Source organism: Brassica rapa, chromosome A01 (genome assembly GCF_000309985.2).
Source record: "Brassica rapa cultivar Chiifu-401-42 chromosome A01, CAAS_Brap_v3.01, whole genome shotgun sequence".
NCBI classification, from domain to species: Eukaryota; Viridiplantae; Streptophyta; class Magnoliopsida; order Brassicales; family Brassicaceae; genus Brassica; species Brassica rapa.
In genome coordinates this window covers 2,971,972-2,990,877 of record NC_024795.2, presented here as the reverse complement: position 1 = coordinate 2,990,877, position 18,906 = coordinate 2,971,972, and the positions used below count along the sequence as shown (strand labels likewise).

Sequence of the window (18,906 nt, the reverse complement as noted above, 5' to 3'; positions counted from 1 at the left end):
GAGGCAGGTGGTAGATCAATGAAGGTATAAACTATTCTCTCACCAAAAAAAATGTAGATACTTCATTCATAAAAAAAAAACATGAGTGCAAGTATTGAATTTCCTTTCCGTCATTAATATAACCATGATATTTAATTTCACTGTAAATACACAATAATTGTTGGAAATACAACATTTTTGCTTTGTCTAAACAATATAAAAATGATGTAGCATGCAAAAATCAACTTCGCATTTACATTACAGGACAGTTAATATGTCTGAAACCTACAAAGATTTTAACTGGCCTGCTAATATAGTACACTAACGTATCCTTTAACAATTTGTTTGCTATATTAGATGATCAATAAAAAAATATTGATTGACTAACCGTTTAAGTACATCAATTTCTTCACGTGATTAGCAATTACCCTGATTGTTATATAGTTACATGTTTTTCAGAATACTTCATAACTTAGACAGATTGTATCCATGAAGTTTTTAATAACAAAATAATATGTTTATGTAGTTTGGCAATGTTTTCAAACTTCCAATACTCTTATAAACAATTTCTTTAGCATCCTACAAAAGACTTAGTTAGTATTTCGTTGTTTTCGTAGTTAATTTGTAATAACCACGGCTACTAAAGAAGAACTATAATGGCTCGTGGCCTACCAACTATAGATATATTGGTATTACTTTGGAATCTAAAAAGAATGTTTAAATAATAATAAGAAAATCAAATCAAATCAGGGAGAGGCAAAACATAGTGCCCTATCAAATCTGATTATTAAGACGAGGCGAATGAGCACTGCAAACGAAGCAATGTTCATATGATATAAATGGAATATCCAATATTGTGAATGTGATCCCAATTTAAAGCTCGTCGTTGTATTCCTCACTTCAGTTTTAATCAGTAAATTTTCTTTAGTTTTACACGTTTACTTATCGCCTGTAAGTGAAAAATAAAAAGACCTACCAGACAAAAACTAGTACTTAAAATCTAAAACTTAGTTTCAAAAAAAAAAAAATATATATATAAAACGGCAGAAGATAAACTCTGCAAGTAGTTTTTTGTTTTCTTTGGCAGCAACAAGTAGTTTTTTTTTTCAAGTAAAATTAGCGTTCCCCTTTGTTTGTTTTGCAAATCCATTTTTATACTGTGAAATATTTTGTTAATGACAAACCGGGCATGAAAAACTGCAGTTTTAGAAAAGCTATATATAATTCTCCGATAGCGGATTTAACAAGTTAACATGGTAGTTTAAAACATTTTAAATTGTCGTGTTTGAATTTACTAGAAAATTAGTTTCAAAAGTAAACTCTTGCAAGATAAAATATGAATATGATATATTATGAATTTGTAGTACTTTTTATAAATGTAATTTCTAGTACTTCTTAATAAACCAGAGTAAGTTCTCGCGTGGATTTTTGTTTTGTTTTTTTGGATAAAATGGCATTTAGATTGTTTTTTTTTAATTCAGAAATAACGCTAAGATCAAATCAAGTAATCTTTGTATACAATAGTAGTTAATTCAAAAGCTGTGGCTCATGTATTGCTGTAGGGTTACTACTTTAGACTTCCTCTTTTTATAATCCGTCTTTATAAAAAGGAATCCATCTTAAAAAAATCCGTCTTTATAAAATTTATAGTGCATAGTTTTGAAAATTTAGTGCATAGTTCCTTATCTAGAAGAAGAGAAGTTTGTACGTCACCAAACACCACTAACACTCAAGTTGCGATAGTTTCATCGGCTTATTTAAATAATTTATGTTTCCCTTCCATTTTAATACTTTATCTTTGTCTCTAATCCTCAATTAACTAACTAAGTATAAAGTTGGAATATTACCAGCATTGCTAGTAATCGTATATTTATGTGTGGATGCTATCTGACAAGAGTTTTCTTTGGTGATTGGCCGACTTCGCCAACAATTTCTATTATAGTTGAAATGTACTTAAATCATTTAAAAACTAATGAAAGTCACTAACAAGAAAAAAATGTATTATACTTGATTTTAAGTAGTTTAATTCCAAATTTTTATTGTGCTAATAATTTTTTTTTAAAATCAGTTTTATTACTTGCGATTGATTTTTTTTTTTTTGACAGCGCTATTGATTTTCTACTCAACATCAATTGAATTTGGCATAGAGAGATACCCAGTGTTCAGTGTGTAACATTTATTTAATCTTTGTTCATGTTATTTGAAATTTTTGGACTAAATTTATTTGAATTTTAGACTTTCATTTTATTCATGTACGAGAGATTAGAGTTAGGGTTAGTGAAGATACGTACTAAACGATGAGGTGATTGTCCGTGCAGAAGAAAATGTACTACACTCTACTGTTAAAAGGTACAACTGTCCAAATGGAAGCTGACGAGGTGTAGAGCACAAAGAAATAATACAATTCATGATTTGTAATGATGATTTAATGGAATGCCAGTTAACAATATGGCCCTCCTATCACTTAATTGGTGCTTGCTTTCTATTGTTTAATCTGTTGGTATTAGATCAAAACAAAAGACAGTAAAAAAACCTTGGATCTTTTCAGAAAAGAGGTCAAACTAAAATTATATATGGTGAACTAAAAATCAGATATATATATATATACACATTAAATTTGTTAAAATATTACTCTAAAAAAGAAACATATATATGGGTAATATGATATATATACATTCAATTTGTTAAAATATTACTCTCCAAAATCTGATATATATACATTAAATTTGTTAAAATATTACTCTAAAAAAACACATATATATGGTGAACTAAAAATCTGATATATATGGGTAATTTTTTATGTTAGTTTTCAGTTAGCCTTTCTATATAGGCAGATAGTCAACAAAATAGTAAAGAAAAACTAAGGAAGAAAGAAGCCCATGGTTTTCATTTTTACCGTGGATATTGGATGAATTATACAGAAACTGAAGAGAATATATATGTTCAACTAACATTCATATATATATAATTACTCAAATTAACATATATATATATATATATATATCAATACTATAGAATTGACTGTACTAAAACTATAACTGCAATTATATATATATAGTAAATCGGACATCAGATTAGACATAATAAACTTTACAAATAGCATAAGTGAATGACGTTCACCACATAAACAACATGAGATCTTATCCATATCTCATAACGCAAAAAAAAGGAATCATCACTTAGCCTGGCTAGAGAGACTAAAATATTTGTCAAATCATAAGCACCAAAGCCAATTGAAATTTTATGAACGAGTAAGAAAATAAAATGATATGTTGTCACTTTAACCCACAATCTATCTCTCTTTCTCTCAAATCATCTTTGTTCGCTCTTATTCTTCTGCAAATATCGTCATGTTCCACTATAACCCCAAATATAATATGCTCTTTCACTGTGTCCTTATAATATATAGAGATATATAAAAATGTCAATGCGAGCAGACGACAATACATCGATTTCAAATATATGGCTAGCTACATCTGTACGGGCTATGTATATCTCAACTCTCAGATCACTATTTTAATTTTTAAATAAAACGGTAAAGTGTCCAGTTATGTTGTGTTGATACATCAACTGAAACGATGAATCATGACACTGTCCCTTATTTTATTTGCCACAAGAGATTAGAGTGGCTATGCACAACACAGCCAGCGTCGTGGGTTATATATGTAAGTTTTGTTCATTTTTTATAAAAAATATTATTTTAACATCTTGTTACTACATCAAAAGTATATTCTGCCGTTCATATCTTTTTATTGGATTTGAGCTGCGACATGGTATTAACAGTTTAACACTAACATAAACCAAGCATTTTAAACGTCTTGATTGTTGCCACCCTTGGTAATAACTCCATATAAGAGCATCTCCAATGTAAAACTCTATTTTTTCCTCTAAAATGGAATAAAAATAAAAATGAAGTAAAATTGTTCTAACCTTATTCCATAATTGAGTGATGAACAAACAAAAAATAAATTATTCTATTTATAGAGTAAATTTCATTATGAAGTGAAATATGAAGTTAATTTAAAGCATTCTTTACTCTATATTTACGTTTACTCCATTTAGAAGAAATAATGGAGTGGAGATAGAGATGACCTAAAGTAAACAAAAACGTAGAATATATATTTGGGGGTGTTTTCTTTTGTTAGTATTTTTGGGGTTTTATGAAATAAATTCAGCACTATGGTTAAAGAGAGAGATAGAATGATGGCATTCACAAAATTATAGTATTAATTAATCTTTGTTACAAAAATACTAATTAAATCTAATCGTCACTACCTTTGTCCCCAAGTTGCTTACCCCTATAATATAAATACGTCTCATTACCTTCCCCATTGTTTCATATTCAGCTTTCCTTTATCCTACTTTAAGTGAGCAAGTTAACAAGAAAAAAAAAGAGTTGAGAGAAACTTATCTCTGTTGATAAAAAAAAAAAACTTATCTCTAGTTACAAAGAAGGGATATAAGCAAAAGAAAGTGTTAAACAAAAAAATGAGACCGTTGAGCGTTCGATCGATGTTGCAAGAAGTGGCGATGCACAGTACGTCAGCATCACCTTCATCTTCGGTGATTCACCGAGCGGTGCCGCAATCACCGTGGCACTCGCCAATTCCTTACCTCTTCGGCGGTTTAGCGGCGATGCTTGGACTCATCGCCTTTGCTCTTCTCATCCTCGCCTGTTCTTACTGGCGTCTATCTCCTTCCGGAGAAGAAGATGGTCGGAACGGTGGAGCAGAGGACGAAGAGAAAGAGAGCCGGTCTGGGGACAAAGCGGAGAACGGAGCGTACGAGGAGAAGTTTCTGGTCATAATGGCGGGAGAAAACATGCCGAGGTTTATCGCGACGCCGGCGATGAAGAAGTGTACGTGTGGGGCTCATGAGGGTAAAATGGTAGTTTCTCAGGAGGATAATGTTGTTGCCGGAGAGGAGAAGAAGTTGGGAGAAAATGAAGAGAAAGTGAAAGATACTGGAGAACCAACAACAAGCCACTAAGTTTTTTTTTTTTTTTTTTTTTCTTACTTTCCTTTCCTTAATTAATGTTTTTTTTTTCTTTTTTGAGAGCTCTCTGGGAAATTTTCCTTCATATGTTTACTAGGAACGTAAACTCTACTAGAGAGCAAAATTTTGAGTTTTACTTGGTTTGTAATGTTTTATCTTTTGCTATGCTAAATACTTTATTCCAGGTTTTGTAGCTTTTGAGGAAATATTTGATTACTCTGGCTCTGCACATACCAAACGATTGTAAATGCGGTTTCATACGTGTACATCCATATATTCAGGACTCGATCGTTTCAACAAATTCCTTAGTGTCATTTGGGTTAATATATACTTCTAGAAAAATAAAAATAAAAACTTAAATTTCAACATAGTTTTATATAATGATTTTTTGGGCAAAGTGTAAACGTGAAAACAAACGCAGACAAATAATATAAACCCTAGAAGCTTTCAGAAATGTTTTTTTTTTATCTGGTTACCCTTTGGAAAAATGTTTTCTTTTTTAAATCTGGTTGATCTAGGTTTCTAGGTTAGGGTCATGTAACTCTTTCTACACGTTTCCTTCTTTGCTTGTATTGGCAAATGACATTCTAGTAAGCTGTAGTTTTTTTTAATTTCATCAAAACCTAATATGTAAGTATTTTTATATATTTAAAATATTTTAAAGTGAAAATGCCGGCTAATTAACAAGCAATATTTTAAAATATGATATTCCCCGCTTTCTCCAAAATAAATAATATTCCCCATCCATTAACAAGAGAATTAGCTAATTAACAAAACAATTTGTTAGCAAATCATTTCTGTTGCGTATCCAGTTTAGCTATTCTGTGGGTCAAAGAGTTAGCAGAAATGCCAAGACGTGTCCCGTAATGTATTGTGTTGAGTTAATTATAGCAAAAAGAATAGATTCTGCTTTGACATTTTTGACAACGGTGAGCTGTCTTTCGAGGCGCCGAGTAGCCGCGTCCTTGTAAAGTTCCAAACAATTATCTATTCCATTTGGACATTCTTTTCTTTCATTTACTGCTTTATTTTTTTTATTGTAAACATTTATTTTTTTCTTAATTGTATATATTCCGCTATGCTGTAGTACTTTCTATCTCAACTTTTTTTTTTGGTAAAATTTCTATCTCAACTTTAGCAAAAAAGCTATATGTGATTTAGATGCAAAACACTTCGATATGAATGCTGTCAATTGAAAAAAAGTTTTTTACTACTTAGCAGGTGGTAAATCAAAATCAAAAGAAAAAGTAAGGGAAGGAAGTTACCCTCCTAGTAGTTTTTGCGTCCAACTCAACAGATAATGTGTGCATATTAGAATATATATCATATTTTTGTTCAATGTATTAAAAGTATATTTTTTTAAAATACATCTTTGTGCATAACTACTTTATAAATGCAAAAAAAAAAAAAATCAACAACCAAAGCGTGAGATGGATGATGACGCCAGGATGAGAGAGCTGTTAAATCAAATTGCAGAAGACATCAGCCTCATGATCTCTTGTAAAGAAACTTATGGTGAAAGTACTAAAACCCATATCCTCTTACTGGGCCGAGCTGATAATTAGCGGCCCATATGTGTTCCGCTAGCTGAGCCAGAAGGTTTACCAACTCGCTAAATCTTCGTCTTCTCAGTACAGAGAGATCAAGAGACGAATCTCTCTCTTAGATCGTATGATCTGATCCGAAGAGAAGCTCAGGAAGAAGATGGGAATCGTATTCACGAAGCTGTTTTCCTCCGTGTTTGGAAACAAAGAAGCTCGTATCCTCGTCCTCGGCCTCGACAATGCCGGAAAAACCACCATCCTCTGTAATAATCCATCGCCTCCATCTTCTTCTAATTTCACCGACAATGTAGTGGCTAGCGTTTTTGTGTTGAGTTAAATTTTTGATTTCGTGATTCTCCAGATCGGCTTCAGATGGGAGAGGTCGTCTCCACGATCCCGAGTATGTATTTCACCATCGATCCTCGCTAATTCCACTGAAATCGATTTGATTTTGATTTGTTCCGATGTGCAGCTATTGGATTTAACGTGGAGACTGTGCAGTACAACAATATCAAGTTTCAGGTCTGGGATTTAGGTAAGCAATTGCTCGAACAGTACATTGATTGATCTTTAGATCAAAGCGTGTTCTTATGGATCCAGTTAGTCTTGGCTTGTAGATTAATAGGGCAAGTGATTGAATAGGCTCATGATAGCAGATGTAACTACACTGAAACTTGAATAGTGTATGTGTATATTCACATTAGACTCTATGCTTTGCATATTTGTAGCTGTGGATATAGTGGATTAGGTCATGATTGAACTGTTTGTAACTTAACCTTGCAATTATGGAACGTTTGGTTTAATTTATGATTGATTTTTCATTGTGCAGGTGGACAAACGAGTATCAGGTATATAGCTTTGTGAAACCTTTTCTATTTCCTCTGTTATCCTTTTTCTAGAGACAATGGGAACTGATTTTTGCGCGCAACGGTTTCAGGCCATATTGGAGATGCTATTTTCCAAATACACAGGCAGTGATTTACGTTGTTGATTCGAGTGATACTGATAGAATTGGAGTGGCGAAAGAGGAGTTCCATGCAATTTTGGAGGTAAAACTACTGCTAAAGGTTTCATTTTTCAATGTAATTGGTGTATTGTCTTCTTGATAAAGGGTTCCCCTTAGTATCCAAACGAGGGGAATACTTTCTTGGTGGTTTCTCTGTTGATAATACAATAACGGCTCACCTCTTTTGATTGTTAGAAACTGTTTTAGAAACTTACATATGTTGCTACTCAATGTTTGTAGAATGTTGAACAGCCTTGTAATATATTTAACATTAGCATTAAAGTCTCTATGATTTGTACTGAGGGAAAAGGCTGGTGTAAAACTGAGACATTCTAGGACAGGAACTGCTATTGATCCTGACTTGCTATATAGATTTTTGTGTATCATTTGATTGCTCTTTGTGACAATTATGATTTTCTTGCCTGTGAAATAGTTCATCAATTACTAAGCAGCTAACTCGTCCTTGGTTCATCTGAACCTTCTTACAGGAAGAGGAATTGAAAGGTGCAATGGTTCTTATATTTGCAAACAAGCAGGTTCGTATCATCTATGTCATGTTGTTTACCTTGTTGCCGCCTCCAAGTTCTGATAAATTCACCTGGAAGCTAATTGAAAAAAAATCAGTACCACCAGTGGATAAGTTTTGCATATATTTCTGACGATTCCGTAATGAAATGAAACAGGATCTGCCAGGCGCACTTGACGATGCGGCTGTGACAGAGGCCTTGGAGTTGCACAAGATAAAGAGTCGTCAATGGGCAATCTTCAAAACTTGTGCTGTGAAAGGCGAAGGACTTTTCGAAGGCCTAGACTGGTAAGCGCATGAAGTATTATTTCATGTGCATTTTTTTCTGGTTCAGCAAAGCTCTCATATATGTACATATTCTTCTCCTTCAGGTTGAGTAATACCCTCAAATCAGGGACGGGTTAACCTCATCACTCACCACAAAGCAGCAGCGTGCGTGTATCACATCTTTTCTACTGTTAGCTTTGCATTCTTCGACAAAGAGTTGATAGCGTCTCAGTTATTAATCTCTTATGTTTTTTGTCCGAAGAAGATAAGACTTGTGGATTTGTTGTTGTGACATTTAAGACAGGATATTGATTTTTAACATGAAATATAACATATTAAGAATCACCATTAACGTTTGCTTCACTCTCTTCTATGCAAATTTGAAGTACTTTTGATCGTGTCGTGTTTTATGTTTCTTTACATGCCCAAGTAACGAAAATGTGTAACAACCGAAGTGACACGAGACCAAAAACCATTCATGTTTCCTGAGTTTTGTCTATGTATTCTTGAAAAACCGTTGGACATTTTTGAAAACGATATATAATCTTCCCGATTCATCTGTTATTTTGAGCGAAATCTGAAAAAGCGAAACCCAAAGGGAAATCACTAGTGTTAAAACTATGTTGATGAGTCACCGGAGCTTCTGTCCGGTATAATACCGTGATCGATGTCCCTGCTGGAACCTACTCCTGCTTGGTCTGAAAAGAAACGTACAACGACACAAGTTATGTTGTCTGCACTACCTCTTTGGTAAGCTTCCGTCATCAGTCTTCTTGCACCTTCCTCGGGATCTTCTATCACCTTGATCATGCCTACGGCTTCCTGCGGATCAAAACAGAGATGTGTTGTCATTTCCAGAGGATTATGAATGCTATCAAGGGAGAGATTTTGAAAGGAGAGTTTAGAAAATCAAACGGTACTTCTTACATCGTTAGATACAACGTCCCAGAGACCATCACTTGCAAGAATGAGAAACTCAAGTGAGCTATCAACCTTTTCCTCCTGAAATTTTCATATATATGTTTATGAGCTAACGAAGGCAGAATTGGTGTAGTCATTCTAGAAAATAGTCTACAATGTCATACTATGAGGTAACACTCTCGTACCTCTTACTTGAGTTTATTCCTATTATTTTTCTTATCTATGGAAGAGATTATGATGCAAAGCCAATACCTGTATCTCCGGATCAGCAACAACATACTGCTTCAATAACCTATCGCCAAATGCACGAGAAACAGCAAGAACTCCTCCAACTCTCCATGTTCCTTTTAGCATAAACAGCAATAACCAGTTTGGTAAAAGATATAAACGCAGATACGAAGAAAGGTTTCCATCAAACGTTTTCTTACCAGCCCACATGACAAATCCTCCAGCATCCTCAATTCGTTGGCGCTCATCACTTTGATCAGGCTTGTGATCTCTGGATACAGCAATAGCTTTGACAAAAAGGAATTATATTAGTACCAGAAAAGACAAGACCACTGACACTCGCAACTTCCTTCTAAACGTATTATAATCTCCATTTTAGGCCCTTCAAATAAAAGACATAAATAACACTGAACAAGCATTACCATTTCCACCTCTGCATATAACAGCTCTAGAGTCTCCTACATTTGCAACAAGTAAACGGTCGCCAACTAAGATGGCTGTTGACGCCGTCGAACCAGCATCTCTGTTCTGACTATTTTCTGAGTTAAGAAACTCTGAGTCTGTTTGTTTGTATGCATCAGCTGAAATAAGAAGCAAATGCAAAAAAAAAAGTCAGAAGGATAAATAAAACACCTATCTAAGTCTGTGTAATAAACCATATGGCCAACAAGATAAAATGTGCAAAATAACCTATTGCTGCTGAAGTGTCAGAGATGAACTTTGGATGCCTGATGAGGTTACTGAACAGATTTTGCTTCACATACTCAGCTGCACGTGCCCCTCCATGTCCTGGACACAAACATTAGCTTCATCACTACACTGGCCTCTTTAGAGCACCTTACCATGTGGGAAATGCAAGTACTGGAGATAAACATGCATACCGTCAAAGACTCCGAAAAGACCAACAATTTCGCCATCAACGCCATCGATTCTAGTCTCGTAAAAGTCCTCCATTGAAGATCTTTTACCAGGAGAGCTTGCATATCCATAGCTGAACTTCCCGTTGTGACTGTACATAAAAAGTAAATTAAAAAAAAATCAATTATAATGTTAATCTAGACTGACAAAAGCAACAGCATGTACAGTCAAAGCCTTCATAGACTTATAAAGCCAAAGGAGTATGTAAAGAAACTCTTTACATGTGATGTTCAAAGAAGGCATAAGAGTTAAAAACTTAAAATCTAGTAACGAACGATACTACTGACTTAACATAACACCAAAAGCCTCTAAATTCAAAGTAATCTGTAATATCTTCTAGCTTTAGAAAAGCAAAGACATGATAAATCTAGGAAAGAGAGAAGAAGTAAACCTGAGGCCGCCGCCGCTAACAGGTCCATCGCCGGCGTGAACTTGGCTCGAAGATGACAAAACAGAATTCAGATATCCCATAATCACCAAAAACTTTTCTTCTTAAAGACTTTCAATTCTCAAGCTAGACCAGCTCCTCTTTTGTCCGCCAATCAAAACCTTAAAACGACGTCGGAACACAAGTCAATACACGAACCATCACCAAATGCTTCACCGAACTAAGATAATAACCAATGACGAGATCGAGTAGTGCTTAAACTATAACGAGTATTATCAAAAGCAGTACGATCATGGCCACGCGAAATCGATCAGATCGATAAAAACAAAACTAACAAAATGAAAGAGAAAAGAGTTGTTGTAGCGTACCAGGAGAAGAAGGAGCTGATGAATATTTCAAATTCGACGGTTCAGAGTCCGACAAAGATTTAGGGATCCAATGGCTTCTGGTCTTCGTTTTGACAAAAAATGGAGACGAAAAGGAAGAAAACAGGTGGCTTTTGAAATCTGCTGGTAAGTCTCTCTCTCTGTATAAATATCAGTGTTAATAATGACTTTTTTTTCTTGTCGGTAATAACGATTATATTTAAGTAATTAATGATAAATCTATCTAATTCGAGAAATAAAGACTCACCTCGTGGGCCGTGGGCCTAATAGAAAGATTATTATTCTTTTTAGGGCTTATTTGCTAAATAACCAAAAAAAAAAAAGGGAAATTAGATTTTGAGAGAGAATAGAGAGAGATAGGAAGAGAAAGTAGGAGAGAAGGGGTGTTTTTAGTTAGTTAGTGGATTTTGTTTTTTTTGTGTGGTTAATGGGTGCAATTTCTCTTCTTTTTATTTCTTGACTAATTTATAGAGCTTTTCGGTGAAACGAAGCTCGAATGAATCGAACGGCCACCTAACGAAGATTATGACACGTGTCATCCATGCAGTTGATTACCTTCCAGAAAACTAAAAGTCAATATCCAGTTCCTTTCCACTTAGCAACAGATAACCTTACAGAAAACCAAAAGTCAATTGTAAAATAATTTGTTAATTTTTGCTGCTGTTGTTAGTTATTAGAAAATTTAGAAAGTTAGATTTTCTGTGAAGATTAGAAGCAACCAAATTTCTTGTCAAATCTAAAGAACAAAAGACAGAAGAAGGTTATATGTTGCTAAGTGAGAAGAAGGTATTGTTCCCTGTTTAGCCCATTAAGATTAGTTGGTCGACATGATAAAAGCCCGTTAAAATCGTTTTACGATGATAGTTAAATTTGGCTTTGGATCAACAGTCGGCTCCATTATTATGACTTTCAGAAATGAGAATATATTTCATGCCCCACCAACCAGCCATCTTTTGAGAGTTCACACGATGCGTGCCTTTTGTTTTGCTTGTTGGTTGGACGGACAGATGACGAGTTCTATTTCACGACGGCTTCCTTTCACTTTTGTCATTTGAGTTTGATTATCTCAGAATTATTATAAACGACTCGAGAATTAGAAGTATGTAACACATGTGAAACGAGCAGAAGACATCTAATGTTGATTCTTATGTTTAATTGAATTATTTAACTCTTTCTACCAAACCAAGAACTATTATTTTATCAAAAATGTAGAGTCGTTTGTTTTTAGTGAGTCTCGTTACCAACGAAGCCTATAGTATATGGCTTGGTCGAGTTTTCATCTTCATTTTTAGTGTATCTTTTTTTTTTTGTGTGAAACGGCACCTTGTATCTTCTACAAGCAAAAAGGTTAATTAACCGAAACTACCATGTAAATGGACATGCTTTTCATTCTTTTCTAGTCATCCTTGAGTGACTTTGCATTGCAATTATCAAAAGTACAAAGTAACCTATATTTATATACAAAGAGAAAACATATATATTTCTTTGCAATCAAGGTTTTTCAATGGTGTTACATGTTTGGTAAAAAGAACGAGGCTGATAAATGAATAAATTCACTGCATCTATATTTTTTAAATTATTTATTTTGAATACTATTAACGTGTAGTGTACACTTACATTTTACATAAACCGGTTAGGTGAAATTGGGTAGGAGTAGAATATCCGGTTAAGTTCCGGTTTAGCGAAAACCGTAGTCTTTGTTCTTATATAAAACAACAAACCTTCAATCTTCCAAAAACCATATCTTCTATGGCTACAATCTCTCCCTCGAGCGATGATGCACTTCGATCATTCATGGCGTTAAACTAATCCACTAATCGAATCTCTCTCCCTCTCTATCAAGCTCAGGCACACACTCTCCCATCGATCAACTATGCAAAGCCCTTCAACGGTAACCCAGGAACCAGCAGCCTCCTCCTCCTCCTTTGGTTTCTTCACACGTCTCACCTGTTTAGCCTCCAGAAACCGATCGAATCCAGACGGGTATACTCTCTCCACATCCAATGCCTTGTTCTTCAATGGCTCTCGGACGACACGGAGGACGCGAAAAGCCCTAGCTTCTCTGAGCTTGAACGCTAAGAGCAGTGCCGGCTCTAGCTTGAGTAGATTCATCAACGAATTCAACAGCTTTATGAGGTTTCACAGCGAGAAAGTGGTTCCTGATAGCTTCGCCTCAATTGGGGTATCGAGCCACGAGAGCGGAGCTAGGGGGAATGATGGTGGTGGGGTTTTGGGTGAGGAGGGCTTGCAATTGAGTGGAGTGGAAGCTGATCGGCCCAAGAAAGTTTTGATTTTGATGAGTGATACTGGTGGTGGTCACAGAGCCTCTGCTGAAGCCATTAGAGCTGCTTTCAATCAGGAGTACGGGGATGAGTACCAGGTTCGTCTCGAATTGGAAACAGTATAGTTTATAACTTTATTACATTCACTTTTTTTGCTCTGCCTGTAGATTAAAGTTTGCATCTTGGAGTAGTTATGTACGTTATGTAGTGTGTGTTTGTTTTTTTACTCAGTATATTAAAGAGTGTTTTGTGCAGGTGTTTATAACGGACTTGTGGACAGATCACACACCCTGGCCATTCAACCAGCTTCCCAGGAGTTATAATTTTCTAGTGAAACATGGAGCTCTATGGAAAATGACTTACTACGGTACAGCTCCACGTGTTATTCACCAGTCTAACTTCGCAGCAACTTCGACTTTTATTGCCAGGTGAGGCTTTTCTCTGTTTTATATGTTTGACTATCAGAAGATTCTAATAAAGAACTGATGTTCCAATTTTTTACAGGGAAATTGCTCAAGGATTGATGAAGTATCAACCAGACATTATAATCAGTGTTCATCCGTTGATGCAACATGTCCCACTTCGTGTCCTAAGATCAAAGGGGTTACTTGATAAAATAGTCTTCACCACGGTTATTACAGACTTGAGCACTTGCCATCCCACATGGTTAGTTTACTTACCATCTCGGTTATGTTTTAGAGATTGTATGGGCTCTTTCGTAAAAGTAAAGCTTGCTTTGATGTTTAGGTTTCATAAGCTTGTGACAAGATGTTACTGCCCATCAACAGAAGTGGCGAAAAGGGCGCAAAAAGCTGGACTTCAGACATCACAAATCAAAGTCTACGGCCTTCCTGTTCGACCTTCCTTTGTCAAACCAGTTCGCCCAAAGGTGCCTTTTCTTGACTGTCCTTGTTGTTTCAAACCATACAGATTCAATAGTATGTATTCGACAAATCACAGGTTGAGTTAAGAAGAGAGCTAGGGATGGATGAGAATCTTCCAGCTGTTTTGTTAATGGGCGGAGGAGAAGGAATGGGTCCCATAGAGGCAACAGCAAGAGCTCTTGGAGATGCTCTGTATGACGAGAATCTTGGTGAAGCAGTTGGCCAGGTTCTTATAATATGTGGACGGAACAAGAAACTCCAAACCAGATTAAGTTCCATTGATTGGAAAATACCAGTCCAGGTACTCTTTACTTCTAACCCTTCAAACCAACTTAGCAAATCTCAGGCTGAAACAGTTCTATTTTTGTCACAGGTTAAAGGGTTTGTAACAAAAATGGAGGAATGTATGGGTGCCTGTAACTGTATCATAACAAAGGTAAACCAATCTCAAAACCACATAAACCGATATAAAGTAGATATAGTTTTACATTGGTAACTATTTTCTTATAAGATAGTCTCTCTTGCGCACAATGGTGACATTAGAACGATTGTTTCTTTGTGCAGGCAGGTCCAGGAACCATAGCTGAAGCTATGATAAGAGGGTTACCGATAATCTTAAACGGTTACATCGCTGGTCAAGTAAGTTCAACTTTAAAGCCTCTCTATTTTATATTCGGTTCAGTTTTTTTTCAATATTGTGGTTTTGAAACTTGAGCGCAGGAGGCTGGGAATGTACCGTACGTGGTGGAGAACGGATGTGGGAAATTCTCAAAATCACCAAAAGAGATATCGAAGATTGTAGCGGACTGGTTTGGACCGGGGTCGAAACAGTTGGAGATAATGTCGCAGAATGCATTGAGGCTGGCTAGACCAGAAGCTGTGTTTAAGATAGTGCAAGACATGCACGAGCTTGTCCGGCAGAGAAACTATCTTCCTCAGCTCTCTTGCACTGCCTAAGGGAGTATATGTTGTTGTAGTAACTTGTAATTCATTGAATCAAAAGCCTACTTTTATTTTGGTTTAGACAAAGAGTGTAGCATTATCACAGTAACTTTTTGTTGTTGTTGCCTTTAATGCGAATTCTCAAGGCTGATTAATCTCTTTTGAATAATACTGATAAATATAATTGATAATGAATAATAATTTTTTTTAGAAAAATGTCAGATCAAAAAAAAAAAAGAAAAAGAAAAATAGACCTAGGCTGCCAACAAAAAAAATATAGACCTTCGACCATCCGTTTATTCTATTTTTTACTCTAAAATAAAGAAATAGAGTGATGAACAAAAAATAAACAAGTTACTCTATAGTTGAGATACATTTATTTTTCACTATATTATAGACTAAGAAATATAGTATTATGAGAGCACTTTTACTATAAACTCTATTTTAAAATAAAAAATAAAGTAGAATTGGAAATACCTTTAAACGTAAATTTTTTATCCTATTTGAACCTTCAGATACGAAGTGTTCAAAAAACATTCTAACGGAACCGAAGATATGAGGGGTTCAGATACAATTCGAACAGAACCAAAATCCAAATTAAAGTAAAAATATATATATAATTAATTAAATATGTGATTTTTTGATATATGTTAAGGTGATTTAAATAGTTTAGATCTATATGCTATATAGATCAGAAATGGATAAACATAGATGCTCTTCGGAAAATCGGTTTGTCTGACAAATATTTGATTTAGTTTAAATGGACAGCTGACAAAAAAAAATAGTTTACAATATTTTTTAAAAAAAAGTTTTATTCATTACTTTTAAATATTTTCTGGTTAGTTTAAGTAGTTTTTGATTAGATTTTTGATTAATTTAGTTTTTAAGTATTTTGGATTAATGTTTTAGTTTCTATAAAGATTTTCGAGCAATTAGAAACAATGATTATATAATCCAATCTGAATCGAATTAGAGAAAAAAACGAATTAAATTTAACTCAAAATTTAATAGAATCCGGATGAGATTTATAAACAAACATAGTACCGAAATTTTAAATCAACCGGACCGAATTCAGACAGGGTACCGAACACAGAAGGCTTAGATAAACCTAAAGGGTTTTGACCTCCTTCGTGTTTCTCCTAGCCTCCTCTTTCTCCAGTTCTCTACGCGCATCCAGGTAAAATCCAACACACTCACTTCTTCGTGTTCTGTTTCTGATAGATTGTTTTTTCCTTAGTTCCTGTTCACCAACTGTTTTCTAAAGGTAGAAGCTTTTAATCTTATAAAGCTCAAATCTTTCTCAGTTATCTAATTGAGTGATTAATCCATGCGTTAAAGGTTCAAAGCAGAAGAGAAGAGTAGTAGGTGAAGATGTTGTACATCATAGGTCTAGGCCTAGGAGACGAAAGGGACATAACCCTGAGAGGTCTCGAAGCCGTCAAGAAATCTCAGAAAATCTACATGGAAGCTTACACTTCTCTCTTGTCCTTCGGTCTCTCCTCCGATGGTCTTTCCAGTCTCGTAAGCCCCTCGTAGCTTTAGTAGTTTCACTAGTTCGTATTTAAAGCTTATATCTTTTTTTTTCCTCGGACAGGAAAAGTTTTATGGGAAACCAATCACACTTGCTGATAGAGAGATGGTGGAAGAGAAGGCAGGGAGTATGATTGAAGAAGCCATTGATAATGATATCGCTTTCCTCGTTGTTGGTGATCCCTTTGGGTATGTTGAGTCTAATTATATCATTCAAAGATTTAACAGTGTTGTCCTGACATTCAACTTATAGTAAATTATCAATGTTCAAAAAATCGCTAGGAGGTGGTTATGCATATTATAGAATATTAATCCTTATGGGTTCGAAAAAAAAAGATTTTTACAGTGTTGTCTTGACATTCAACTTATAACAAATATTAATGTTCAAAAAATCGCTAGGCTGTGGTTAGGCATATTATAGAATATTAATGTTTAGACGGTTGTTTTATCGGTTTGAAAAAATCGTTTCGCTCAGATCCGATTTGCCTATGTGTCTGCGTTTTTAGAACACTGGCAAATATAGTTAGTTAGATACTGTCTGTAATGTTTTTTTTGTGTGTTTTTTTTGTAGAGCGACAACTCATAGCGATCTTGTTGTTAGAGCTAAGAAACTCGGTGTAAAAGTAGAGGTAGTGCACAACGCATCAGTCATGAACGCTGTTGGGATCTGTGGTCTGCAGCTTTACCACTACGGAGAGACGGTCTCGATCCCTTTCTTCACGGAGACGTGGAGACCTGACAGTTTTTACGAGAAGATCAAGAAGAACCGTGCTCTCGGACTGCACACGCTCTGCTTGCTTGATATCCGAGTTAAGGAGCCCACTTTCGAGTCTCTTTGCAGAGGAGGGAAGAAACAGTACGAGCCGCCGAGGTATATGACTGTTAATACTGCGATTGAGCAGCTGCTTGAAGTTGAGGAGAAGCGTGGAGAGTCTGTGTATGGCGAGGAGACGGAGTGTGTGGGTTTTGCGAGGCTTGGCGCTGAGGATCAGAAGATAGTTTCGGGGACGATGAAGCAGCTGGAGAGTGTTGATTTTGGAGCACCGTTGCATTGTCTTGTGATAGTGGGGAAGACTCATCCTGTGGAAGAAGAGATGTTGGAGTTTTACAAATACGGAACTGCAAATTAAACAGACCACAGGACTGAAGAAGGCTCAAGGGGGGAGGCAAGGACGTTTAAGATGTCTCCCTTAGTAAGAGATTGAAACTAGGAACCAAATGTGTCAACAGTTTTCTTCGTTTTTAATTTGCGGTTTTTGTTGATTATGATGTGACTTAAGTATGAGAAGTGTGTATTGAAATATTCATTTTGCTCTAGTTTGGGGAGCAGGCACTTTGTATTAGAGATCTTTGTTTCAGTGAGAATATCAGTTTGGGATTTACTTGGTTTGGTTTGGGTTTAGGAACTAACACCAAAGGGGAATTAAATTCTGTCGGTTTATTATGGTTCGGTCTGCTTCTTGAGATCGATTGTATCCTTATACCACTTGTCCAAGGATTGTATTAAAGCCCACAACAATAGCTCAATTTGATGATTCAGTATAAGTTCTTATAGCTCTCAATTTGATGATTCGGTTTATATGTTGTTATGAGCATTTGTGAAAGTAAGAGCAGATTCTTTCCCTTTCTATGAATATCACTAGCTATATTCATTTTCATCCTGGTGACAGTTTAATCTTCTTCATTTAGTTTACTTTCTAACAGATGGATAAAGCTCAATGAGCTATTTTTATCTTTCACTAAAGCTCTAGTGAGCCCAATTTAGCACGCTAAGGATTTGCTTTCAGATAAATGTTTGTTTCCCCTTTAAAACTGAAGACAAAAATTATTATCGAACTTTGGTCTTACTGAACACGACCACAAATTTTAAAACCTGACTTTTCAACAAGAGTATTCCACTCCAAGTCATTTTAAAATTTGACAAAGAGAAAGAAACAAAGAAGACTAGGATAAGGCGTATGCGTACGTGATGCAAATAGGATGACGTATGGTTACTTGCGTAACGGAGGGTGATGGATAGTGAATGCATCTTGACCCGTCCACTATTCAGAGAAGACATGGAAGATTGTGTTTGGCTAAAAGTCCCTTGACTTTGAGCAACTGGTTATTA

General features: G+C 35.4%; 5 protein-coding genes across 6 annotated transcripts; 4 read left to right on the top strand and 1 right to left on the bottom strand.

Moving 5' to 3' along the window:
- Window positions 1–3,493: 3,493 nt before the first annotated feature.
- On the top strand, window positions 3,494–5,717 carry LOC103851579 (protein GLUTAMINE DUMPER 1). The gene has a single exon (XM_009128452.3). It carries the CDS (start codon window positions 4,468–4,470, stop codon window positions 4,966–4,968), a length of 501 nt encoding a protein of 166 aa, XP_009126700.1. The 5' UTR covers window positions 3,494–4,467; the 3' UTR covers window positions 4,969–5,717.
- An 822-nt stretch (window positions 5,718–6,539) lies between these two features.
- On the top strand, window positions 6,540–8,669 carry LOC103851569 (ADP-ribosylation factor 1). Its single transcript, XM_009128443.3, has 8 exons — window positions 6,540–6,781; window positions 6,880–6,918; window positions 6,991–7,053; window positions 7,348–7,366; window positions 7,456–7,567; window positions 8,013–8,060; window positions 8,208–8,338; window positions 8,422–8,669. Exons 1-8 carry the CDS (start codon window positions 6,679–6,681, stop codon window positions 8,453–8,455), a joined length of 549 nt encoding a protein of 182 aa, XP_009126691.1. The 5' UTR covers window positions 6,540–6,678; the 3' UTR covers window positions 8,456–8,669.
- Window positions 8,670–8,688: 19 nt separating this feature from the next.
- LOC103851560 (probable protein phosphatase 2C 59) lies at window positions 8,689–11,360 on the bottom strand. Its single transcript, XM_009128432.3, has 9 exons — window positions 11,141–11,360; window positions 10,776–10,933; window positions 10,348–10,475; window positions 10,157–10,255; window positions 9,889–10,047; window positions 9,667–9,753; window positions 9,491–9,582; window positions 9,245–9,319; window positions 8,689–9,139 (listed from the first exon to the last, which is right to left on the bottom strand). The coding sequence occupies exons 2-9, from the start codon at window positions 10,853–10,855 to the stop codon at window positions 8,936–8,938; spliced, it is 924 nt and encodes a 307-aa protein (XP_009126680.1). The 5' UTR covers window positions 10,856–10,933; window positions 11,141–11,360; the 3' UTR covers window positions 8,689–8,935.
- A 1,524-nt stretch (window positions 11,361–12,884) lies between these two features.
- LOC103851545 (monogalactosyldiacylglycerol synthase 1, chloroplastic) lies at window positions 12,885–15,450 on the top strand. 2 transcript variants are annotated; one of them, XM_009128413.3, is made up of 8 exons: window positions 12,885–13,538; window positions 13,696–13,868; window positions 13,945–14,106; window positions 14,188–14,329; window positions 14,401–14,625; window positions 14,698–14,760; window positions 14,889–14,963; window positions 15,045–15,450. In XM_009128413.3, exons 1-8 carry the CDS (start codon window positions 13,032–13,034, stop codon window positions 15,279–15,281), a joined length of 1,584 nt encoding a protein of 527 aa, XP_009126661.2. In that variant the 5' UTR covers window positions 12,885–13,031; the 3' UTR covers window positions 15,282–15,450. The 2 variants fall into 2 exon arrangements, with proteins under 2 accessions (XP_009126661.2, XP_018509050.2); XM_018653534.2 differs by having other exon boundaries at window positions 13,945–14,329.
- Window positions 15,451–16,299: 849 nt separating this feature from the next.
- On the top strand, window positions 16,300–18,178 carry LOC103851539 (probable diphthine methyl ester synthase). The gene is made up of 4 exons (XM_009128401.3): window positions 16,300–16,443; window positions 16,605–16,787; window positions 16,861–16,985; window positions 17,368–18,178. Exons 2-4 carry the CDS (start codon window positions 16,638–16,640, stop codon window positions 17,924–17,926), a joined length of 834 nt encoding a protein of 277 aa, XP_009126649.1. The 5' UTR covers window positions 16,300–16,443; window positions 16,605–16,637; the 3' UTR covers window positions 17,927–18,178.
- The last annotated feature ends 728 nt before the right edge of the window (window positions 18,179–18,906 follow it).